Source organism: Cyprinodon variegatus, unplaced genomic scaffold (assembly GCF_000732505.1).
Source record: "Cyprinodon variegatus isolate N-32 unplaced genomic scaffold, C_variegatus-1.0 Scaffold1, whole genome shotgun sequence".
Classification (NCBI taxonomy): domain Eukaryota; kingdom Metazoa; phylum Chordata; class Actinopteri; order Cyprinodontiformes; family Cyprinodontidae; genus Cyprinodon; species Cyprinodon variegatus.
The window spans coordinates 2,930,077-2,954,318 of record NW_015150454.1 but is presented as its reverse complement, the minus strand read 5'-3'; the positions used below and the strand labels follow the sequence as shown (position 1 = coordinate 2,954,318).

Here is a 24,242-nt window from a genome sequence, read left to right as displayed (position 1 = left end):
TAATTCTGCCGTGTGTCGTGGGAAAAAAGTATTCAACTATTCATCCTAGTTAAATAAACGGAGATCGATGGATTTCACTCAGTCGGCACATTTATTAAATCATCTTTGCAAAGAGAGAACAGTCATCATGGCACAGCATTCTGCTCTGTTCTGATCTGGGCAGGGTTCGTTCCCCCCTAGTTACAACAATCGAAAGCAGTCAGAGTCATAACAAATTACACACACTTTGCTTAACAGTAACATGTTATGAATAAACCTTGAGAAAGAATCTGGATTGTTATGGGAAGAAGCTATGTCTGGTCTACAAACAACATTCTGCAGGGAATGGTGTGGCCTTGAGAGAGAAACAGACTAAGTGAAAACTTTTATAGTGAGTAAATATGAATATTAATATATAATGAGAGAAAGATATAAATTTTCCCACAACACGTGATTTGGACAACCGTGGTTTTATGTTTTTTGGATACAATCCGGGTTAGCACCCGAACATCCCTTTCAGACAGCTTCCTCTTGCATCCACAGTTAATCCTGTTGGATGTGGTTCGTCCTTCTTGGTGGTATGCTGACATTACCCTGTATACCGGGGCTCTTGATACGTCACAAAGACTTGCTGTCTTGGTCACAGATGCGCCAGCAAGACATGCACCAACAATTTGTCCTCTTTTGGACTCTGGTATGTCACCCATAATGTTGTGTTTTGAGCAAAACTGTGCTCCATCCCTGCTAATTGGACCTTCACGCTTTGCTCTTATTGGTTCAATGTGCAATTAATGAAGACTGGCCACCAGGCTGGTCCAATTTAGCCATGAAACCTCCCACACTAAAATGAGAGGCGTTTCAGTTTCATTGTCCAACCCCTGTATATTTATACATATATGTGTATATACATATATATAGTCATATACACACACACACATATATATATATATATATATATNATATATATATATATATATATATATATATATATATATATATATATATATATATATATATATATATATGGAAATTAATTTTCAATGATGAAATACAAAGATGTAATGATCTCCTTTATATCAAATGTATGATTAATAAAATCTAAATTGAATTGTAGCATCAATGGAGGTATAACGTGGTAAAAATACATTATGTAGTGAAATGACAATGACAAGTGGATTACAATTACTTTTTTGTATTACAAGTAAACAACAGGAAAAAGTGATATGCTTTTCAATATTTGGTATAATTAATTAAAGAGCAGAATTTGTTGAAAATAAATGTCAAGCCCTGAAGGGTATCTCATCAAACATTAGGTTTCACCTTAAGGACACCTTTGTGGCCTATTGTCACTAATTCAAGACAGGGCAAACTAGCCAGTGTTTTTGCTCACATAATGTCTTCGATTGATAGAAAAAAAAGCAGTTACCATAAATTAAAACAGCTAAAGGGGATGGCTGGCCATTGCTTAGAGATTAAATGCATATGTTTTTCATCACACACATTGTTTCCAGAAATATATCTAAATTAAATATATTAACCCGTATCCATTTTGAGAATATTTTAAACAAAGCAACTAAAGATTCAGGCAGTGGAAATCTGGACCATATTTTCATGATCTAAGAACCATATTCATATATTCATAATGCCTTTATTGCCACCACAAAATAAATGTAAATAAAAAAAAAAAATGCCATGTTACAAAACCTGGGTTGCAAAAATGTGCAGACCTCTGTAGTGTGTGAGGGTAACAGTTAAGGCAGGATTGGAGCTTTTCTGTGGGAGAGCTGAGGTCCAATTCAGTTGGTTTAGGAAATGATCCCTTCTCTAGAAATTGGTAACATTCATGCATTTAAAGTAAGACAAAGAGGTCATATTAATCAGTGAAGAAATGGCATGTGTTTGGGCCAAATATAGACCTGACACCCTTTCTGTCACTTAATGTAATGCCTGATGCTGGATTTAACAAGGAGGACACAGTTTGAACTTAGTTGGCTCTAAACGTCTTCCAGACCAGGTTAAGTTAACAGGGTCAATTGCAAAAAAATAAGCCAGACTTGACCAACTGAGTCTGACTTAAACACTAAACCAGTTTTATGAAACAGCCCTCTGCTCTATCTATCTATCTATCTATCTATCTATCTATCTATCTATCTATCTATCTATCTATCTATCTATCTATCTATCTATCTATCTATCTATACCTTGATCAGGCCATTAGAACATAGCTACTGTTTTCATAGAAGTATTTCAGTGTAGACCTGGATGTTTGTTTCAAGTTACTCATTGTAGTGTTTGAGCCTCCATCTTAGTTTCCCCCTAAAGTATAAAGAATGTTTTCTTCTGGAGATGGCCAGTGTTTCACTTCGGACCTCTTCCTATCAGCTTAGCTTCCCTGTACAAACCCATGAAGCACATTGATGAATTGACGTATGTGCTTCTTTTTCAGCACATAGACCAATCAACGACCTCGTCAACAACCTCCCCTACCTGAGCTGTGAATCTGAGCAGCACCTTCAGAGGTAAAATGGGACATTTTTTGGGATCAATGCTTTCCTTTCCTTCTTAGCTGTATTTTATATAGAGGCATCCTAATGAGAGGAATCAAGCCGAATACATATGCATTATGTACTTTCTCCATTTCTATTCTAAAACTATGTTTCCATTTTCAGGTACTTCACCGTAATAAACTGTTGGTTGGTTTGTGACATAAACTTTAATTTAAATATATAAGTTTGTATTGAGTGGTGTAGCAGTATGTGTGGAAAAATAAAGGGGTATAAGTAGAATAGAAAAACAGAACAGAAAACCCTTTATTGTATCTTTGTAAGGCATTTTACTGGCAACACTGTACATTTCAAACTGCTGAATAGAGTTTTTAAGCTGTAGTGTAGACTGTATTTTACAACCAGATGATGTTACTACATAGGCAACACCTTTAGAAATGGATCAAAAACCTAATTTTCATGATTGAGAGATTTGGTTTATATTATACAAAGCCCACATTATGGGCAAAAGGAGAGAAAAAAAAAAAACAGTAAAGGAAATGAGGAAATGACCTCAGTTAAAAAACATCTGCTCTCAACTATGAGCTTTTATCCTGTTTATCTCAATTTGTTCACCCAGCTGGGGAATACTTTTTCTCTGAGAACAGAGCAAACATTATAAATCAAAGGATAATTTAAAAAAAAAAAATCGGTTTAAATCCTTTTATTTGAATTTGAAATCCAATAGTAAATGTATTAAGTAAAGTCAATGCAAAAAGCCAAGAATAATTTGTTTCCTTTAGTTTTGTCTGATCAGGCCCAAACAGGCATATAATGGTGAGGAGAGGTTTGTAGTGTGCAAGGCTGAAAAAGCACTAACATTGTGTATCAATACTGCCACCCAGTGGCAATATGTGGCTAAAGTAATAAATAAAAAGATTCAGTGCAATTAAAACCTGAGTTCAGTCTAATAAACATGTCATACTAACAAGTAATATATCCAAATATGATCGTACATCTGGCAGCATCATCAAAGGTACAGACTCAGTCTTTAAGTTAAATGCACATAAAAAGCAACATAAAAAAAACATGTTAAGCAGGATTTAAAAAACAGAGACAAAAACGTTACTTAAGACCTGTAAATGAAACGGAAGGCTGCTCTGAGATATCTTGTGACACGCACAAAGTATTTGCACCGAGAAAGCAAAAAAAAAAAAAAAAACTGTTTACTGCATTGCAAAATCAAAACACTAAGTCCTGGATGCAAAAAGAAAAATTGAACGTTACCGTTTAGCAACAGCTAAAGTTTTTCTTTTTTTTTTTTTATATCGTGCAAATAAAAATGTGTAGCTGCAAAATGTAAATGACAAATATTCCCCACAATTTAAAGAACAAAAGCAAATTCTTTAATTCAACACAGTACAAAAAAAAAAAAAAAACGTTTTTGTTGTAAGCTTCCGATTACATGAAATTGCGTGAAAATTATCAATGCAGGATTGTTTCTGCTGGCACCCCCGATCAAGAAATCATGAGAAAGTTCTACAAACAAAGACGTTTTCCTTGACGATGCAGATGAGAAGGAGTAAGAGGCTCCCATTTGTTCGATTTCCATTTTTCCATTTTTTGTTAAAAGACTGCTCTGGTTTTTTTAGGGTATGATAGGAGTCTAAGACGTACAGAGTGATTCCCCAATGGAATGAGGTTAATCAGGGGTCAGGAGCACCGTCGCTCACACTAGTTCAGGTGGAGAACCTGCTTCATGAACTCATAGGTGGTGAAGGCCATGGCCTGGGAGGGCACACAGCGGATATAATTGAGAGAAAGGCCTCTGTATAATCCTCTCTTGATCCCATATTTCTCATACACATACTTCAGGGTCTTCATAGGTGATCTGTGCAAATGCAAGAAATAGATTATGATTATCTTAAACTAGTTTTAAATGACACTGAATTACAAACAGAAGACAAGTTCATTTGTGGTTTGAGAGAAACTATTTAGTATATTCAGAACACAATTTACAGTCCTTGAAATATATTCCTTATCTACATGGAATCTGTCCATGTAGAGATTGAACTCCATCCCCACTTATTAAAAAACAACTATAATCCAACTGATATGGATATAAGATGGAAGAGAAAGGAAAGCTGGAGCAGTAAGTTGTGTTTTTGAATAGTATTGCATTATGTTTTGGGGGTTTTATTAAGGTAAATATATTTTTTTATTAATTCCTGAGCTTGTTTCCTAAACCTTTAGGATATGGTGCCAGCTGAAGTATTCACACGACTTGAACGTTTTCATGCGTTACGATCCAAAATTGTATTTGATTTTATACGATGAACCAACACAAAGTAAGCCTGCAGGAAAACAGGAAATCTTAAAATGATTAAATTAGTGGATTTATGAGGATTCAATTTAGATAAATAAACAAGCAAACCAAGTTCTAAAATAGATTCTGGATAATCAGTTATCTATAGAACTACTTACAAAGTAGTAAAAGTTCTGTCTCAGCAACAAGGTTTCATTAGAAAAAGCTGCTTATTTGTTCTGTATTGGTTTAGAAACTACAACCTTACCTACTAATTCTTTCTGTTTTTAAACAAATGTGTTACTACATATTGGCACGGTGATATTGTGCAGCATTAACATGCAGTAATCCACAATTGAAAGGTGGAAAAGTTTTTACATTTCTGACAAATAAAAACTTTATGTATTCTAACCGGTTTTCATTTATGGCTGCCATGTCATTATCTAGCCACGCTGAAAAAGAGCATCCATTGGAATTGAACTGCGTTCTTCAACAATTATCATCTTCCGTCAAATTTGTGGGGTTTATCAGGGTCGTCCTTTTAACATATTCATTCAAAAGAGATGTAGATATCCATGGCTCCTCCTGAGTTCCAATGGGCTGATAAGCTGATTTTCTGATTGATGCCCTCCTTTCTTCGATCTGTTCATCTTTGAGTAGCTTTCCAATTAAATCAAGCTTTTTTTATTTTTGCATTTTGCATGATTGCTTATAAATTGTTAACTGATATATGCTCATAGTTTCAGATACTACTTAATATTCTAACCCCACTTTAAATATGATCAAATTTTCCTTTCCTTGACCTGCCTACTTTGTTTCTTGGTCTCCATGTTTGCTTACTAATGTTCTCTAACAAATCTCTGATGCATTCAGGGAGCAGCTTGGTATTTAGACTGAGATTATAATGACTGATTAAATGATCTCTGATGGTGGTTGGTTTTAAAAAGAGGTAAAAAACAAAACAAAAAACAAGGCTAAATACTAAAGAAAAGGCAAGTTTGTATTTGTAAAATGTAGCTTAAAACACTGAGCGCATCCACTGAATACAATTCTGATGATACACATTACATTTTGGGGCATAAACATGAACATACATGAGAAGAACTTAAGGGTAATATTTTGCTTTAAAAAAGTAAACGTGAAACGTTAAACCATCACTACTGTGATAAAGTCTCCCTGTGAAAACAAAACACGACAAGTCGGATCTGAAGCGATACTCACCCACATTGATCCGAGTCAGGAAGCGCAGTCCCTAGTTGCATCCTTCTCCTTGCCACATCCAAGGGGTAGCTATAGTGAGCAAAATACCAATATTACACAGACGGCAATAGTTACTAAACAGCATTCTAAAATAAACTTGAAAAACCTAACAGGTCTGTGAAGACAGCACTTACGATACAGTCTGAGCAAAGGCACCAGCAGCTCCTCCACACAGCAGGTTGACGTGGGTCTTCAGAACAAGCACATCCGGGTTGTCTGATGACGGACGTCCCAGCTGCTCAGGGAAATTCTTTAAGCCCAGACTCTTCAAGGTACCAAAGGTGAAGAAAGAGAGACCTGGGAGGATGCAGCCAGAAATAAGAGACTGACTAAACATGAAGCATTGAATAACAACATAAATGCCTCAAAAGTTACCTGCATAAGGCGCCATTCCAATTAGGGTTGGAGTGAGGCCCCTGTAAAAGCCAGACGCACCCTCCTTTGGAGCAAAATTTAAAAGGTTAAAAACAGATTTGACGAGGGGTACGTTCGTAAAGTTTCCCAACAGTAAATCACCTTTCGATAAATGGAGCGAAAAACATCCACAATTCCAGAGTAGTGATGATGTCCCTTCACCTGGAAGGCCAGCCGGGCACGGACCACATCCAGAGGGTAGGTGCATATCACCGCAGTCATACCTGGAGCACATAAGAAACATTTATGAGAGTCCTCTGGGACCAAACTACCTCTAAGGCAATAAAGACAGCAGTGTGATTGCTTCTTTGTGCCAGTAAAGCATGGGACACATCGATGAGAAGGCATATCTTATCAGTACCTGCCATAGATCCTGCCATGAGGCGATGAATGTGTCCAGAGATCCCAATGCGTGTATTCAGCAGCTATGAAGAGATTATTACCAATTATATAATGCAGGGATACATTAAAGAAGTTATTTCATGATGGAATACTCACTGTACCTTTTTGTATTTGTCAAAGGCCATGAACTGAATGGCTCCATAAGGAAATATTCTGACCATCATTGCTCCATTGCCCTTATACAGGCCCAGGATGCCTTCCTTCTTAGGCACGGCAGTCAAAGTTGAGAACACCCCTACAGAAAAAGTTCACAGGATTCAGTCCTATGGAAAACAAAGACCTGCTGGAGTTTCTCATTTGCTTGGCAGCAGGTATTTTACCCAGATGTTTGTAATGGGGGCTCTGGCCCTGAAGAAGAATCTTGACTCTGTCCAGGGGGGCGATAGTAGTCTTGGCACAGCATCCTGCTACACCTACACATAAAAAAAAAAAATAATCCTCATACCTGGACACGCAAACAGAAGGTTGGGCTTCATGCATAAAAATACAATTTACATCATAAGATGTGCAGCAGGAAACTGAAATGTAAACTAGTCCTTACACACAAATACTCCCTTTCCACTGGAAGTTGGACTGTTCTGAGTTTTGCACCTGAGAAACTACATAGACTTAGACAAACTTTGTTGTTTTGTATACACAGAGTTTATACAAAACAAAATTTCATTTTGTACAGCTCTCTAACATTTCCATTTTCTTAAAGTGCAGCAGGGATCAAATGTAAACAGTGTGGGAGAAAAAAATGCATTGATATGGTCAATTTGATGCAGAGTCTGTGACATGATTTAGAGGTTTTTCAACATTTAGCTGTTTGTTGGCGATGGGGAAGAAATTGTTTCGGAATCTGCTGGTCTTGCATTGAATGTTGCAAAGCCTCTTCCCAGAGGGCAGCAGGGAGAACAGTCCATGGTGGGGGTTTGAGGGGTCATTGATGATGTTACGGGCTCGGGACAAGCAGCGCTGGGATAAAATGTCTTTTATGTAGGGAAAAGGAGCCCCGATAATCCTCTCTTCAGTTCTCACTAATCTTCTCACCTTCTTCCAGTCTGCGACGCTCCAGCCTCCACACCACACAGTGAGACAGCTGGTCAGAACGCTCTCTATGGTGCTTCTGTAGAAGGTGGTGAGGATAGGTGGGGCAGGTGGACTCTCACCATCCTCCTCAGGAAGCACATGCGGTTCTGTGCCCTTTTGACCAGTGAGGTGGTGTTTACAGTCCAGGTAAGGTTGTCTGTGATGTGCAGCCCCAGGAATTTGGTGCTGCTGACCACCTCTAAAGTTGAGCAGGATCAATGTTCTAATGTTCAGTTAACCATCATTATCTACACAGGGTTGTTTGAAGTTATCTACCCCAAAACGCTGTGCAGGAAAATTAAAACAACAAATGTAAAATGTAAAAGAAGAGGAAAAAATGTTTTCAAGAGTCCCATGCACACCAAGCTAGTTTAAAACCAGCTTAAATGCCCTATTATCCTGTTGCTAATAGGAAGAAATCTTGTGTAAAAGCTGTAAAATGATCAAATTGGGACACGCATTTCTAGTGGATTACAAAAGGATGAACAAATATTCTATGTCGTTTGATCCAAATACTGAGATATTTCAGTGATGTGAATCTTATTCAGGTCCATGTCTAAAGTTTATGTTTAGGAGTTAGCCATCATGTTTGCATGTTTTCCCTGAGCATGCGTGGGTTCTCTCTGGGTACTCCGGCTTCTTCCCACAGTCCAAAAACATGACTGTTAGGTTAATTGGCTTCTCTGGATTCTTCTTAGGTGTGTGTGTGAATGGTTGTTCGTCCTGTTTGTCTCTGTGTTGCCCTGCGATGGACTGGCGACCTGTCCAGGGTGTAGCCCGCCTCTCGCCCGTAGAAAGCTGGGGATAGACACCAGCACCCCTCGCTACCCCAATTGGGACAAGCGTGTCAGATAATGGATGGATGGAGTTAGCCATCAAACATCACCGCTCTGTGTGTCTACATATTTTCAGAGAAAAAAAACACCAAGGTACCCTGGACGGGTCACCAGAGAACCTGCAAACTCCACACAGAAAGACCCAGGAAATTATTAGACTTTAGGACAATAATGCTAAAAATAATTGGAGTATCAAGATAGGAAGTGATGTATTAATAATAACTAAACCATGAATTTAACTCAACCCTTCCTGAAAATGTTTCACTACTTGATGCATCAGATCTTACCTCCTGCTACAAAGGAGCGAAGCCAGTAGTAGTCTATTTTAGCTGGGGTGCTGCTTGTAGGGGAGGTTGTAGAGACAGAAGCCTCCGATGTCATCTTCTCTGCTTAGCGATCTGACACATCCATGCCTTAGAAGCTGCGCAAAAATAGCGTGAGACTATGAGCTGCTGGATCTAGATAGGCAAAAATCTTTTCACATTCCTTATTTTATCGACTAATGGCGGCCGCAAGAGAATGTTCCAACTTACAGAGAACCAACTGGAATCTGGAGGGGAAACTAGATCCTCTAGAAATGTTTAATCTATGAATAAGAATCAGGTCCACACTCAAACTGAGCTTTAGCTAACAAAGTTCCCGATGTCTGCTATAGAGGGATACTTACAAACTAATTTAACCTCTGAGACTGAGACTTAACGGTGAAGTAGAGGGGTCGTTTTCAGCGACTACAAGCTACACCTTCTCCAACCTTTTCCTCCATCCTGTCCTTTATTTCCGGCTGGTGAAATGAGATAAGAAACAAAAACCGCTAGGAGCTGCTGAAGGGGTTCAGTCGATTACTTTGGAGGTTAAATACGAGACAGAAATGCGGAGAAAAAAGGAAAAGCGGCTGTGTGTACAAGAAGTTATAACATCGGTGCCCTTCGACCGCTGAACAAAAACAGTCGCAGTAAAATGACGTAACAAACGGGAGGGACTTGAGATAAGGGGCTCTCTACTTAGATAAATAACCTGAAATCGTTGAAAACACTTTTAAAGATTGATGTATTTTGATGTAGGGACATTACAATTATGATTTACTAATTTTCATTTTATGTAAACCCATATAAGATAACAATTTTTATTTTACTAACCAACACTCATTTTAAAATACAATGGTGAACATATCCAGGGTCAAAAAACCCCAAAAAACAAGTCCTTAACTAAAGATTAGTATATGAAAAAATTAATGCCAAATAATTTGAAAAAGAACAATGTGATGCCTTGGAACTACATTGTAATAATATCTATAAAATAAATGCATTTATAAATACATGTTTTATTTTATAAACATATAGCTGAATAGCCACATTTCTATATATTATTAATATAATATATTGTATTCATATTTAATATTTTTAATATTTGCATTAAATATTTCTGTATTTATTTCATAGGACATTTACCAAAGACAAACAACATGGTTTTGCTCTTTGTTGCTGGGAGAAATGCAACATTTCTATTGGTATGTAATATTTACAGTTGTGCTTGAAAATGTACATGCCCTGCCATTAAAGAAAATGTTAATTTCACACTAATAATTCAAATAGAAAAAGGAAAACATGCAATAATAAATAAAAACTGACTAAATTATATTTTTGTAAAGTAAAATGTTGATTTTTAACAAGTTTTCTAAAAGTGGGATCTCTGAGTGATCCAATGTTGACCTAAATGATTATAAATAGAATCCATGTTTGTGTAATCAGGTCTCCGTATAAATGCACCTGCTCTGGGATAGTCTCAGAGGTCTGTTTAAAGTGCAGAGGGCATCATGAAGAATAAGGAACACACCAGGCATTCCAGAGATACTGTTGTGGAGAAGTTTAAAGCTTCTAAATTTGGATACAAAAAGATTTCCCAAGATTTAAACATCCCAAGGAGAAATGTGCATGCGTTAATATTGAAATGGAAGGAGTATCAGACCACTGCAAATCTACAAAAACCCGACTATCCCTCTAAATTTTTAGCTCATGATCAGAGATGCAGGCCTATGATCACTGTGGATGAACTGCAGAGAGCTACAACTGAGGTGGGAGACTCTGTCATAGGACACCATTCAGTTGTACAGAATACTGCACAAACCTGGCCTTCATGGAAGAAAACTATTTCTTAAAGATATCCATAAAAAGTCTTGTTTAAAATTTGCAAAAAGCTTCCTGGGAGGCAATGCGAACATGTGGAAGAAGGTGACCTGGTCAGATGAAATCAAAGCTGAACATTTGGTAACAATGCAAAAATTTAAGTTTCATGTAAAGCAACACAGCTCATCACCCTGAACACACCATCCCCCCTGTCAGACATGTTGGTGGCAGCTTCATGATTCTGGCCTGCTTTTCTCCAGCAGGGACAGGGAAGATTGATGGGTAGATTGATACTCATACTAAATAACTGGTAAAGAGTCCTCCAGTTCATATTCATAAAAAAAAGTTAAAAATAAACCACTGGACTTTGTTTTTAAAGTATGAAGACTTGATGGGAAGCGAAAAGTCTTCAAACTTGGAAAACAAACTCCAGTGGTTTGTTTTTATTTTTTTCTGGGACATACTCATAACATTTGTGTTTTTTTTTTTTTTACTACAAACTTCCCTCCATTTAGCGACAACTGATGTGATGAAAAGAAAAGGTTATTTTTAAAACGTTCATTTTTAAGGAGCATAAAAGGACATACGCCACAAAGCGAGATTAAAGGGGAAAAAACAAAAACAAAATAAACCTTTGTAGCGTACAGAAGAGGATTAGGGCCACTAAAACATTTTTAAAAGTTAACTGTTTTCAAAATTTTATTTCAGTATAATATGAGAAAAAAAAATCAGAATCCTGACTTTAATCTCAACATTCTGACTTTTTTCCTCACAATTCTGACTTTAATATCAGAATTCAGGATCTTACATAATGTAGATGGGCACCATGAAGGAAGAGATGTGGGAGCACTCAGCATCACTGACAAAGATGTGAGTTGTTTGGGAGGAACAGTAACACAATGGTGGAAAATGACGGAATTAGGCGACTTTTTACATGCTCAAGGGGTGCCCAGTGATACTATTTCATTAGTGGAAGAGCAGAAGGTGATTAAAACAAGCAAGCTAGTTTAGTCTTTAAAACAGACATGGCTACGGCTTGATGCTAACATGTTTGTTAGCTGTCAGTCTCTAAAACAGACATGGCTACGGCTTGATGCTAACATGTTTGTTAGCTGTAAGAATTCAGATTAAATTCAGAATACTGAGAAAAAAAAGTCTGAGGTACTGAGATTAAAGTCAGAATTCTGAGAAAAAAAGTCAGAATTCTGAGATTAAAGTAAGAATTATGAGAAAAAAGTCAGAATTATGAGATTAATGTCAGAATGCTGAGATTAAAGTAAGAATTAAGGGGGAAAAGTCAAAATTCTGAGAAAAAAGTCAGAATTCCGAGAAAAAGTCAGAATTCTGAGATTAAAGTCAGAATTCTGAGATAAATGTCAGAATTCTGAGATTAAAGTCAAAATTCTGAGAAAAAAGTCAGAGTTATGAGATTAAAGTAAGAATTATGAGAAAAAAGTCAGAATACTGAGATGAAAGTCAGGATTCTGACTTTTTTTTTCTCATATTATACTAAAATAAAATTAAAAAATGAGTTAACTTTTCTTTTTTTTCAGTGGCCCTAATCCTCTTCCGTAGTGACGTTATTGGAGTGAGCCCTGCCTTCTGGCGCCTGTCTGAGTCTGATCCACTCCGGGTTTTCGCTCTTAAGCGAGCTGTCGGCCCAGCGCTGAGACCTTGGGCTGCGTTCGTCTGCTGTTCGGGAGAACGGGGCAGCCCTCAATAGATTGACATAATAGGGATTTACATTTCAACTCAGCGTCGTGCTCCAGAAAGGCTTTAAACGGTAGCGGGGCTGGGAAAGCGGCGGTGCCCGAACCTCTGCTTGTCCGTGCTGGTATCATGCCCATGCGTTACAGCCTGGAGGAGATTGAACCAAGCAGCCGTCTATATTTACCGAGCAGGGAAACCAATACAGGTCTCACTGGAGCGATTATTTGCGGTCCAGGCAGTCCAACTCTCCCTCTCTGCTGTCTCTGCGGTATGTAAACCATTTTGGTGCGTTAGGGTGTAAATAAAAAAGAAGAAGAAAAAGCAATAGGCAGGCAGCGTTTAGGAAAAGCCAGACGCGCATTGCTTTGTGTAATTTAAATGACAGCGGTCAAGTGCAGAAATAATAATAAAGCGCGTCGCTGAGGGCGGTTTTTACACGATAATAACCCTGTCTTCCGCCAGCCAGGAAGAGGAAAATAGGAGCCGACCTCCGGGCAGAGCCCAATGTAGACGACGGGCCTGCCCTTTAAACTGTTAAAGCCTGTCCATGGCTGTTTTTACGCACTTCCTCGGATTATTTCTTTTGTTTTTACTATTTACTGCTTTGTTGACGTCAGCCCCTCGGCATTGCACGTCGAGTAGCCATTTAAGGAGAGGCAAAATTGCCACCATTGCTTTGCAAAGTAAAGATAAATAAAGTTTAAATTACACAATTGAGTTGCAAGAAGTTGTTTCCCTTTTTGTTTAAAAATATTTTTTCAATTCGTGTGGTTATGTTTTAATTTTTTTTTGTCCTTTTTTCTTTTACAGGTGATGAGCTGCAGTTTCCTACACCTGTCATAATTTGCAATTAAAGGACAATTTATAACAGAATAAATAACTTAAGCTTCTTTTTTTCTGAGCAAGAGATCATCCATTACCTGGCTCCCATGCTGGCTGCCAGAGGTCCCTTCTTTTACACCCTCAGCCATGCCTGCCTCTACCAAAACAACTAGGAGACAGACACCTGCTCAGAGAAAAAATGCCAAGAAAGGGACCAGCATCAGGAGCCAAACCTTTAACTCCCACAAAACACCAGCAGAATCTACAAGGTCAACAGCAAGAGCCAATCAGACTAAGTCAGGCCGGAGTCCACGTGGAAGCGGGAAGGATCCAGGGGGGTCCCCTGGCAGAAGTCGCCACGCCGTAAATGTAACGGGATCTGCTCGTCTTAGACGGTCAAACAGTCTGCCTGACAACCCCCTCGGGCAGAGGAAGTCCCAAAGGGGAACGCAAGTGTCTGTTGCTCCCTGCCAGTCTCCTAAAGCGTGCACAGAAGGGAAAAACAGCAGGAGGGGGAGCAGTGGGAGAAGAGCTGCATCCAGACAACGAAATACAAGAAACAAGCCCTCAAGCATCAACAATACTTCTGATGGTGAAGAAAATGAGAAAACGGACAACAGAGAATCTCCCAGAATTCCTGATGAGGGTGGCGTTGAAGATGCAACAAATCTTGAGCCTAACGACGCTGCAGAGGGCAGCTCTAAAGCTGACGCTCATTATGACAACGTGCAGCACAGCTGTGTCAGTCTTAAAACTGAAGACGACACGTCTTTTAGCAATAATGGTGAATGTGGTTTAAAGCAAGCTGCTGTGGCTGCAGTTTGTGACAACAGTGATGGACGGCAAGGGGATGGATGTGGAGATCATGCCTCTGGCCTCTCAGAGTTAACAGGCAGCGGCTCGTCGGATGCGTTTTGCAGCGTTGAGAAAGATGACACTTCATCTGTCCTTGGTAAAGAGTCTGAACATCTTGTCAGCAGCGGTAAGCAAAATGATGGGGACACTGTCCAAGCAGAGGTGGGTGAAGAGCTGGACATGATAGCAAGCAGGACGGATGAAAGCGAGTTAGTGGCCACAGGAAAAGATGGGGAGAGCCCGGAAGCAGAGACGGGGGTTGAGAGGCCACCCGAAATGATAGAGAAGGAAGAAATTGCTGTGAAGATTGGTAGTGGCGAGAGTGAAGACCTTGAGGAAAAGGAGACCCAAACCAGCACTCCAATCTTTGAAAGAACTGATCCGCCACATTGTAACCCACTTTCTGTCGAGTCGGAGTCACCTGTGCATGTGTTCTCCAACGCAGCTACCTCAAGTCCCACCAAAGCTCTCTCTGCCTCAGATCCATGTGAGCTGAAGGTCGTAAGCCGGGAAAAGACCATTTTTCAACCTACAGTTGAAGGTGCTAAACCTTTATATGCAGCGTCCTCAACTATTCCTGATGCAGCTCTGAGCATGCAGACTGTTATTGTGACTAGAAATACGCCGGTCATTATCTGTCGGGAATCCCTGCAACCAAGGAGTCTGTGGGATTCTAACCGAAGAGAAAAATCTGCTACTGGTGGAGAGAGGCAAGCTTGCACACCCGCAGAGACCAAAGATGAATGTGACAAAACTACAGAGCAGCAAAATGCGACGTCTTTCCCCTCCTGTTCACCACTTTCCGAAACTAACACCAAATCCATCGCAGGAACACAAGAACCAAACCTCATTGCGGTCGACGTTCAGTCAGCAATGCCAGAGCATGACCCAGTGCCAAAGATTGCGATTCCCTCTGTAGACAGCAGCTCCACTTTGTCCTACAGCTCGGAAAGCACACGCTCCTCGTTTTCCTGTGACACGGAGTCAGAGACAGGGTACGGGGAAGCCGGCCTCCCCGCTCTACCCGGATCCTGGCAGCCAGAGGGGACGGGCTCACTCTCCTACCCGGCTCTGAGACCACAGAGGAAGGGGAAGAAGAAGCGCAGCAGGTGTGGGGCGTGCGAGCCATGCCTCAAGAAGATTAACTGTGGCCAGTGCAGCTGCTGCCTCAATCGCACGACTGGCCATCAGATCTGCAAGCTTAGGAAGTGTGTGGAGCTAAAGAGGAGAAGGCCATCTGTAATCAGTCAATGTGACGTACAGGTAGGAAAAATAATACTCCTCACTGTTCCATCTGAATAACAAATTAGTCTTTCGTCAGACAAGGGATTTTTATAAAGGAAACTAAGTGAATTTCTGCAGACAATCCTTTGCTAACAGCTGATCTAAGGCGTTTATTCCCCAGTGGCGTTTCTGAGGTTTCCCACTTACTCATAACAGCAATGATCGACAGTTACCGAATGTGAAATAGCTTGCTTAGTGCTATCAGGTGGTGAGCACAGGACCTTGTGGTGTTGTCCTGTTAAATGTCACGGATAGTCACAGAGTGAAAGGGGAAGTGCTTGCCTGTGCATTTGTGTCTGGGAAATAGAGATCCGACTGTTAGAGGGGGGAGCCACATGACTGCTGGCAGTTCAGCACATGTTGAAAGTAAACCCTGCTTCACATGGCTGTGTGTCTGTGTGTGTCATCAGTGTTGCAATGGAGAGAGTAACTTTTAGCAGTGTGGTAAGAAAACCTTAAAAAACAAAGTTTTTATATATTGCACTAATTAAACATGAAAAGCAAAACACTGAAGAGAGAATATGTTGAACTTACAAACCATTCTCTCAGACTTAGTCTCCCACTCGGTTGTTTCAGGCTGACAGCCTTGATGAGATCAAGGCTTTGTGGCCATCTGCTGCTGTACTTCCTCTACTGCTTACTAGTCAAGATACTTCCTAATACCTTTACTTTCATGTAGTAGGTTGTTAACTCTACATGTTGCCTGTTCAATATTGATCTAACCCAAAGCTCTGCAAAGGTTGTTTCTCTATATGTAAAAATGTCAAATTTAACTGGTATAATGACACGCTATTTACTACACACACACACACACACACATATATATATATATATATATATATATATATATATATATATATATATATATATTAATCTTATTGCATAAGATAGAATTTCCTCGTTACTTAACCTTCTTTTGTAGTCATACAATAACCAATATCTATGAGGATTCCTACAGTAACATACTTTAAATGCGAACTTTGTTTTTCCTAATGTCTTAAGTTCATTTTGCTTTGCTTATCTGGGTTGGTCCTTTTGCGGAGTTGTGTAGATATTCATAACAAAAGATTAATTTGAAATAGCAAATCATAGCTTAATTAAATAGCTAAATTAAGCAGGGATACAAAATGTTCTTTAGGTATGAATGAAACATTTACTAAGTTGTTAAAAACACCTGTTGTTCTAATTGATGCATGACTTTACAAAACCTCTTAAGGCACTTGGCTCCATATACTGTTAAAAAAGTTGGTTACAAGACAGCCGAAACTGCTTTGTTAGACACATTTTTTTGCAATAAACAAAACACAAATACAATTCATTTATCATTTTTTATCATTGGAATTTTATTTAATATTTCATATTGCCTAGTGTTAAAAAGCTCATTCTGTCATGCTAAGGTTCAAAGTTCCCATGTGCTTTGAAAGAGAAATAAGCCCGCAGCATCACTGATCAGCCTATAATGATTAAACTTTATTGATCTCACATTGGAGAAATTTACCTCTGCATTTAACCCATCCCCTTGGGGAGCAGTGGGCTAACATCATGGGGCACAATCAGGGGTTAAGGGTCTTGCTCAGAGACCCAGAGTGGCAGTCTGTGGGAGTGGGTTTCAAACTCACAACCTCAGGATTCCAAGCTCTATGCCCTAACCACTAGACCTCCAATTCCTACATCATTGAGCATATTAGATTTTTTACTCTAAACCGACTGGAGAAATTGATTCTAAAAATAACAATCTTGATGTCTGTCAACGAAAACACAGAGTTCCAGATTAAGGATCTAGAAGAGATTAGCAAATTCCACACAGTTATGATAGTGGAGCAGAACAGTTTTTTTTTTTTCTTCTGGCATGCCTCCCGAGCAGCAAATGTAGCATATATACACATTTTATGCCTCATTCAACTCTTTACTTTGAGGCTCAACTTGATTGATAAAGTTTTTTTTAACCACTATGCTGTCAAGACATTGTGATGTGGCATTGCAATAGCAGTTCACGTCTTTTCCCCTCGTTATCAAAAAAACAAAACAAAAGCATTCCTCACCAATAATATCTTTATAAAGGCCTTTTGTTAAAAGATACTGGTAGTAGCTGCAGTAATAAAACGTGTATTTGTATAAATAAATCTCTAACACATAAATAAATAGCTGTACACACTCTAGTGTGCATGCTCCTTTAGTCTTTGAATACACATATGGCTGAGCCTGTATTGCTAATTATAATTACCAGTGCAGGTCATTCCTAATAATAATGAGGATGGTCATTAAGTATCTGGTAAAAAATGCAAACAGATCATGGTTGTGTTAAATTCTAGTTAATGGATATGAAGATGTTCAGTATTATACTTGTAGGGTTGCTTTTAATCACAGCTGCTTGGCATTTTAAATAGCTTTGGTGGTTCCCTACTTCTTCATCGTGATGGATTTAGATGGAAAATAAGACTGAGCTACTCAGGAATGGATGCAGTAGGAGGTTTATTATTCAGCATAGACGCTGAATAGATTAAACATAGTCCCAGTTGTGTTTTCAGTCATATCTTGCACCACTGTTTCCTATCTTGTGGACGAATTAGCGAAAGTAAAAAAAAGAAAAAAGAACGGCTTGAGTTTTATCTGTACTGCTTTCTGAATGAACCAGCGCCGGTTCAGGATTTTAGTTGATATGAAAAGTCAGTCAGTCGTTCACCCTACAATCTAGATCAGGGGTCTACAACCTTTTAAATCTACATTTTGCCTTTAATCCAGTCAAATAAAGTGGTTTAGAGACACATGTTTTAAATGAGCTTCTGATTAAACTAAATTTCTTATTTTGAGGTAAATATCTGTTATAGGAACTCTGTTGCTATTTATCTGTATTTTTTAAGTACATGGATTTTCTCCTATAGGATGTTGATATTTTTGGAAAATGATATAAAAGAAAAACATAGTTTCCAAAATGATACCAAAAACAAATCTAAAAACGTATTAAAGGTATTTTGGAGGATGTTCTTTTTCCGGGTCGATCATCAAAACAAGTGGTCCTCCTAATTGCCAATCATTCTGGTGATATGTTTACATAAATGGTAAATGGCATGTACTTATATAGAGCCTTTATTCAAGTTAGGAGACTTGACCAAAGCACTTTACACTACATTCATTCACCCATTCATGCACACACTCACACACTGATGGTGGCAAGCTACATTGTAGCCACAGCTGCCCTGGGGCTCACTGACAGAAGCAGGGCTGCTGTACACTGGCGCCACCGGGCACTCTGACCACCATCAGTAGACAATGCAGGTGAAGTGTCTTGCCCAAGGACACAATGACACTGAAAGTCGGAGTCAAGGCTTGAAACGTCAACCCTTCGATTTCAGGGCAAACTCCTACATCCAACGCCACTGTCGCCATAAGGCCATCCTACATGCTCCTCTGCATTTTCACTTACCGATGGTGAGTCTGACAAAGCTGAAATATTCAACTATAGCTTATATGTTTTTTTTTAATGTCATCCTTTTCAGAAAATGAGACTCAGGAATTATTTGAAAAACTTACTAAAGCTTCCAACGGGGGCATATGGTATTATACCGTATGTAAGACCTTTAGTTGGTTCATTATAATTTTAGCCACTAATAGGAGCCATTATAGAGGGTTGAAAAGTGACTTCTTGCTCTAGAGCCAAAATGACACCAGTGCTTCCAATATACCAAATAGCTACTTGTTGCCACAAACTCCTGATGTGGGGACTCTTTTTTTTAAGCTGGTTAAAAATGAATACTACTTAAAAAGAAAATATAAAATAGAACTCAAGGTGAGTCTTTCCCAAATGTATACATCAAGTTTCTCCAAACCTTGAGCTCGACCTGCTCTTAATGCTTTAACTGCATTGTCAACCTCCAACCTGCATTTCACTGAGCAAATAGTCAAACCATTTGGTTGGCCACATAGTTAAAGTTTTTTTTTTTTTTTTTTCCTAGATATTAATCCTCAATAATTTTCCATTAACTGAAAAGATATGGGTTACAATGCAGCATATTTTTAGAATCTTTTTCCCACACTGTTTACATTTGATCACTGCTCCACATTTGGAAATGGAAATTTTATGAAATTTGTACAAAACGAAATTTCGTTTTGTATACACTGTGTATACAAAATGAAAATAAAAGTTGTGTAAGTCTAAAGAATCTTTCAAAAGGAAGTTATATTGGAAACTGGGGGTAATGACGGGTGTTTGCACAGTTCACCGTTGTTCGTGTGCCCTTGAGAGGTCTGCATGGATGTGGAAATCCACGTGTATGCTGTATACAAATGTAGACACGTGGACGTAGTGAGTCATCAGAGTTGTAGCAGTGACAGTAGCAGATTATGGCTGATTATATAACTGCTGCTTGGTTGTTTAATGTTATTTTTTTAGGAGGGGACCTTTGTCCAGTATGTTAGAGTAATCTAGGGTTATGGAAGGACTGATCAGCCAATGTTAATGCTGCCTTCATTTGGTCTGGAAAGATGATCCTTACCACTTTTAAAGTGGAAATTACCAGCACATTTTTCAAGTGTTTTTGTTGTGGTACAGAAGAGAAACATGTTGAATCCAAAGATTATCCTGACCTGCTACTTGGATGGGACCGTAATAGACTTCCTAGCTAATCTGCTACTGGAGGAATAGGATGCACCAAATGCATCGACTGATAAAATCAAACAATTACTGTCATTTTAAATCGACACATGTTAAAATGGTGATATATATTTTTTTAAATATATTTTTTAAAGCATTTTTTAAGCTACAAACACAAAAGGAGAGAAGGTTTAACGATGAAGTATTTACCACGCAATCGTTTCGGTGCTCTCTATGTGGAAAGGTAAAAGTTTTCCTCATCTCTGCAACTGAGCTATCATAGAATATTACCAGCTTTCTCATGGAAATTACAACATGTTCATGTGCAATTTTCATGTCAGCTTTTGGTATTTACCATAATTACGGTGCCACATGAAGGCAACATAAGAGTTTCAACTATATTTTAAGGATTATTGTCAAAATTGTGTACGTATTTGGGTACATATTCTAGTTATTCACTGACATTCATCTGGTTAGGACTTTTAGAAGGACACACACATGCAGTTATGCTCGTGTGAATAATGCTGTTAAAGCTCCCCCTCCCTCGCACACATAGTCAGACTGAACTGCTGATCCACTGAGATTCATGCTGCACAGCCACTTGTTGTTTTGCCCTGACTGACGTCCCATTAGCCTTTGTTTACATACAGAAAAGTCTGTGTCTGTGACCTTAAAACTGGTTTGGTTCTGCGCCTTTGCAGAGGTGTAGCCTGCTTAAGGTCCCACAGTCAGCCCTCTATGCAGGTCCACTGTCGATCTAATACCAAACTCTCCATCTTTCACCAAACCCTCCACAGGGAGCAGGCAGAGCAATGTTACCTGTGATGCCTTACAGCTATCCTGTGTGCGTGGGTTCTAGTAAAGTCTGTGTTTAGTGTGAGTAAATTTGCTAACATAGTTACCGGCCAGTCTTGCTGATCAAGCTCACACACCCTTCTAGTGAATGTGTCAAACTTCAGTAAGGTGCAGAGGCCAAAGAGGACTTCATGTAGAGGCATGTAGATCCTGTTACTGGTTTAACCATTGTATAGCAGTGCTACTCAGTCATAAAATATTTAAGCACACACACAAAATACTTGCTGAAGTACATGTTAAACCTTATTTAGATATCACAGTGAAGAGAGTGTCTGATTTCTTTTGGTAGATGGAAAATATTATAGGAGATATAAAAATATATGTTTTTTTTCTGTTTTTTTTAAATGTCTTCTTTTCATTTGATGTCATCGTTTTGAGAGTAGTAGGGACAAGATAAAGAGTGAAACCAAAACACTTTTAGACACTTATAGAAATGGGATACTTCGAGTCCCTGAGCACCAAAGGCTCCTGTTTGCGTGTCTGGGTGAAACAGCCCCAACATGTTAGGAGCTGTAGGCTATTTAAGCTACCTTTTAAAACCTCACACACAGTCTCTGCCATCTCACAAAGATATATGTATGTATATTTTTCTATTTTGCTCAGATTAGGCTTGTGTGCTTCTCAGATGTTATTTGTGATGAAACTATCTTTACATCTCTGCATCCATTAATTATTGAGGTATTTTTTCCTCTACCTAGCATGCAATTTCTCCTGCATAGCCATTTATCTGTGGCAGAGTAATGCATTAGCTTGAGGAGAGGTCCAGCTGAGATATCAGGTGTTTCAGGGAAGCACTCTTGTCAGAAGGCTCTTATTGCAGGAAAATGCAGGCTGCCGCACTCAGCTTGTAACAGGTATTTAAAGTTGTGCCTGTAATTGAAGGTTGTGCTCGCACACAGCTGTGTATTTGTGCTATAGTAAATACCTTTACCTCCTCACATTGCAGGTTGTTCCAATACATCGACTTTCTCATTGTTTTCAATGGGTTAAAGCTTAGTGGGAGTCATTTGTCTTGGTTGATTGGAAGCCCTATTCCCCCTCTTTTAATAGATAGTGGCGAAGGTCTTGAGCCCTGGCAGTTGCTATGACTACCTCTGTGTCTGCCTGCTGACATTTGACCTGCCATGATTGTCAGATGCATTATTCTCAGGGCCATAATGAGGATTAGTGGAGATAGCCAGTAACGTGCAACTGTGGGTTTAATGCTGTAAACTCACTAACCCACATCCTGGTAAGAGCAAACTGCTCTGATGATCCACCTCTTAATGTATCAGTAAGCTAAGATTCTCCAAACCAGCTGAGGACATGCTAACATTTCTCTTGCAAAGCTGCCTTTTAAGATTCTTTTAATATTAGATACAACTGCAATGCTTTTAGGGTAACTATCAGCTTTGCACGTCTATTAGCTGAAGGTGTTCTATGTTGACAAAAATGTTTTGTCAGAATGTAAATTAGGGCTGCAACTAATGATTATTTTGCAAATCGATCAATCTGTTGATTTTTTTTTTTTTTGATTAATCGTTTAATAATTGGACAGCCTAAGGTTCCTTAAAGAACCCTTTGTACAAGATTAAACCAGGGGAAACTAAAACTTTTACATTTGAGGAGTTCTGGATAGAGCATATTGACAGACGAAAAATATTTTGTTATCTTAAACACAGATGTTTTAATATTTTTTTTTTTTTACAATTTTGGTAGAATTGCTGCTCGGGTTGGGTTGCTCTGTCAGCTAAAGACGCCTTTTAGATAATTTACACCCAGTTAACGATGAATCAATTACTAAATTAGTTGACAAGTTTTTTTTTTTTTTTTCAATAATTGAATAATCATGATAAATCTGATTAATTGTTTCAGCCCTAATGTAAATACATGTTTTTTTCCCCAGAAATATAATTTCGTTTGTTGTTGTGACCCCTTAGAATAATAATTAAAAAAATGTTTTTTGTCAAAAGGCATCAACAATTGTTAAATGGTAAGTGATAAGTGACCTAGTTAATGTAACCTGTACATATGTTTGTTTATTCAGTCAAAAACTCATATTTCTCACTGCAGACTATTTTATTTTAGCAAGTAAAAGTATGAGAAAATATTGGTTTGAATCATCTGCTTACATTGATTGTTTAAGTAAATATTCTAAATTGGTTCTTAAGTTAAGGTAAGTATTATTTCCAATGTGCTCAGGTCTTAGTTGATTGTAAGTATACCTTATAGGTACTTTAAATCTTTAATAAAGATAAACTGAAACATGGTTTTGTTGGACAAGACTTTGCTTAAAGGGGTAAAAATAATAATAAACATCCGGGTGCTTAAGCTAGAAGGCAGTTTCTCAATTGCAGTTTTTTTGAGTGGGAGAATGACACCTTTTTCTAGTAGCATCACATTGGTAAATCTAATCAGACCCGACCTGAGTAATACCCTACTGTTAAAATAATTCAGCTTTCTTTCACCTTATTCATAATAATTGAAAGCCAGATGAGATTGAGATGCTTTGACTCCCTGTCCCTTGGCTGTCTGACTGACACTTCGTGTTGGAATAAGGTGATTTCTTTTGAAAGGCAATTCAAAATTTTCTTTAGCCAACAGTTATGAACTACTTAGTGCTAGTCCTTTTCAAATGCTCAGTTGTTTCTTATTGTAATGTCAAAAAACTTAAAATCGTTCAGGCAATATGCATACTTTAACAAGGCACTGTGGGCATCCCAATCCCTCTCTTATTGCTAAGTAAGGTGGGGAGCTTATTTTAGTCATGGGAAGCTCATGGCTATCAACATATAAACTGCAAAATGCTGATTACATCTCAGACAGAAAATTAGTATTCTGTTGTCGATTTAAAATGTTGGTTTTAATTTGATAAAGACCAACCCTTAGCTGCTTGTTTCAATAGAACGCTTCCTGGAGCAAAGAAACTGCTTTTTGGCTAAACTGGACCTACAATTAAGGTTACATTGTTGTTTTTCGGTTTCTTTTGTGTCAATTTCACTGTTTGGATTAAGTTTAAATAAACTCTGTAATCAGTGGGGGTTATAGAGTGAATCAGTCACTATTGTCCTTTGCTGTCCCATCATTCATTCCTGTAATATTTTTTGTTTTACAAAACAAATGTCAAGCTATCGTAACTGGATGTTACCTAATAGACTGACACAAATGATTGCAACATTAAGTAGGGCTGAAATTAATCAGATTAATCTATTGTTAAAATAATTGTCAACTAATTAGAATAATTGATTAATCGTTAACTGTATTAAAGAGATT

At 38.4% G+C, this 24,242-nt stretch overlaps 2 protein-coding genes across 4 annotated transcripts in view; one reads left to right on the top strand and one right to left on the bottom strand.

Annotated features, from left to right (window-relative positions):
* Positions 1–3,774: 3,774 nt before the first annotated feature.
* Positions 3,775–9,689, bottom strand: slc25a16 (solute carrier family 25 (mitochondrial carrier), member 16). Of its 3 annotated transcripts, XM_015381302.1 has the most exons (11): positions 9,418–9,689; positions 9,284–9,336; positions 9,038–9,171; positions 7,164–7,256; positions 6,945–7,078; positions 6,803–6,866; positions 6,544–6,665; positions 6,403–6,466; positions 6,162–6,324; positions 5,989–6,057; positions 3,775–4,353 (listed from the first exon to the last, which is right to left on the bottom strand). In XM_015381302.1, the coding sequence occupies exons 3-11, from the start codon at positions 9,129–9,131 to the stop codon at positions 4,197–4,199; spliced, it is 960 nt and encodes a 319-aa protein (XP_015236788.1). In that variant the 5' UTR covers positions 9,132–9,171; positions 9,284–9,336; positions 9,418–9,689; the 3' UTR covers positions 3,775–4,196. The 3 variants fall into 3 exon arrangements, with proteins under 3 accessions (XP_015236788.1, XP_015236705.1, XP_015236865.1); XM_015381219.1 differs by having other exon boundaries at positions 9,284–9,689; XM_015381379.1 differs by lacking the exon at positions 9,284–9,336.
* Positions 9,690–12,531: 2,842 nt separating this feature from the next.
* Positions 12,532–24,242, top strand: part of LOC107092736 (methylcytosine dioxygenase TET1-like) — a 39,316-nt gene continuing 27,605 nt past the window's right edge. The window contains exons 1-2 of the mRNA XM_015387408.1: positions 12,532–12,851; positions 13,394–15,523. Coding sequence (XP_015242894.1) covers positions 13,553–15,523 — 1,971 coding nt within the window. The 5' untranslated portion in view covers positions 12,532–12,851; positions 13,394–13,552. The remainder of the gene's footprint in view (positions 12,852–13,393; positions 15,524–24,242) is intronic.

What these genes read in the sequence shown, in the direction of transcription:
- slc25a16 (XM_015381219.1), bottom strand. Translation starts at nt 9,131, where the DNA reads ATGACATCGGAGGCTTCTGTCTCTACAACCTCCCCTACAAGCAGCACC. An exon ending in CCCCCATTACAAACATCTGG is followed by an intron (nt 7,079 to 7,163) that starts GTAAAATACCTG and finishes CTTTTTCTGTAG; the next exon opens with GGGTGTTCTCAACTTTGACT. An exon ending in GCCTTTGCTCAGACTGTATC is followed by an intron (nt 6,058 to 6,161) that starts GTAAGTGCTGTC and finishes TGCTCACTATAG; the next exon opens with CTACCCCTTGGATGTGGCAA.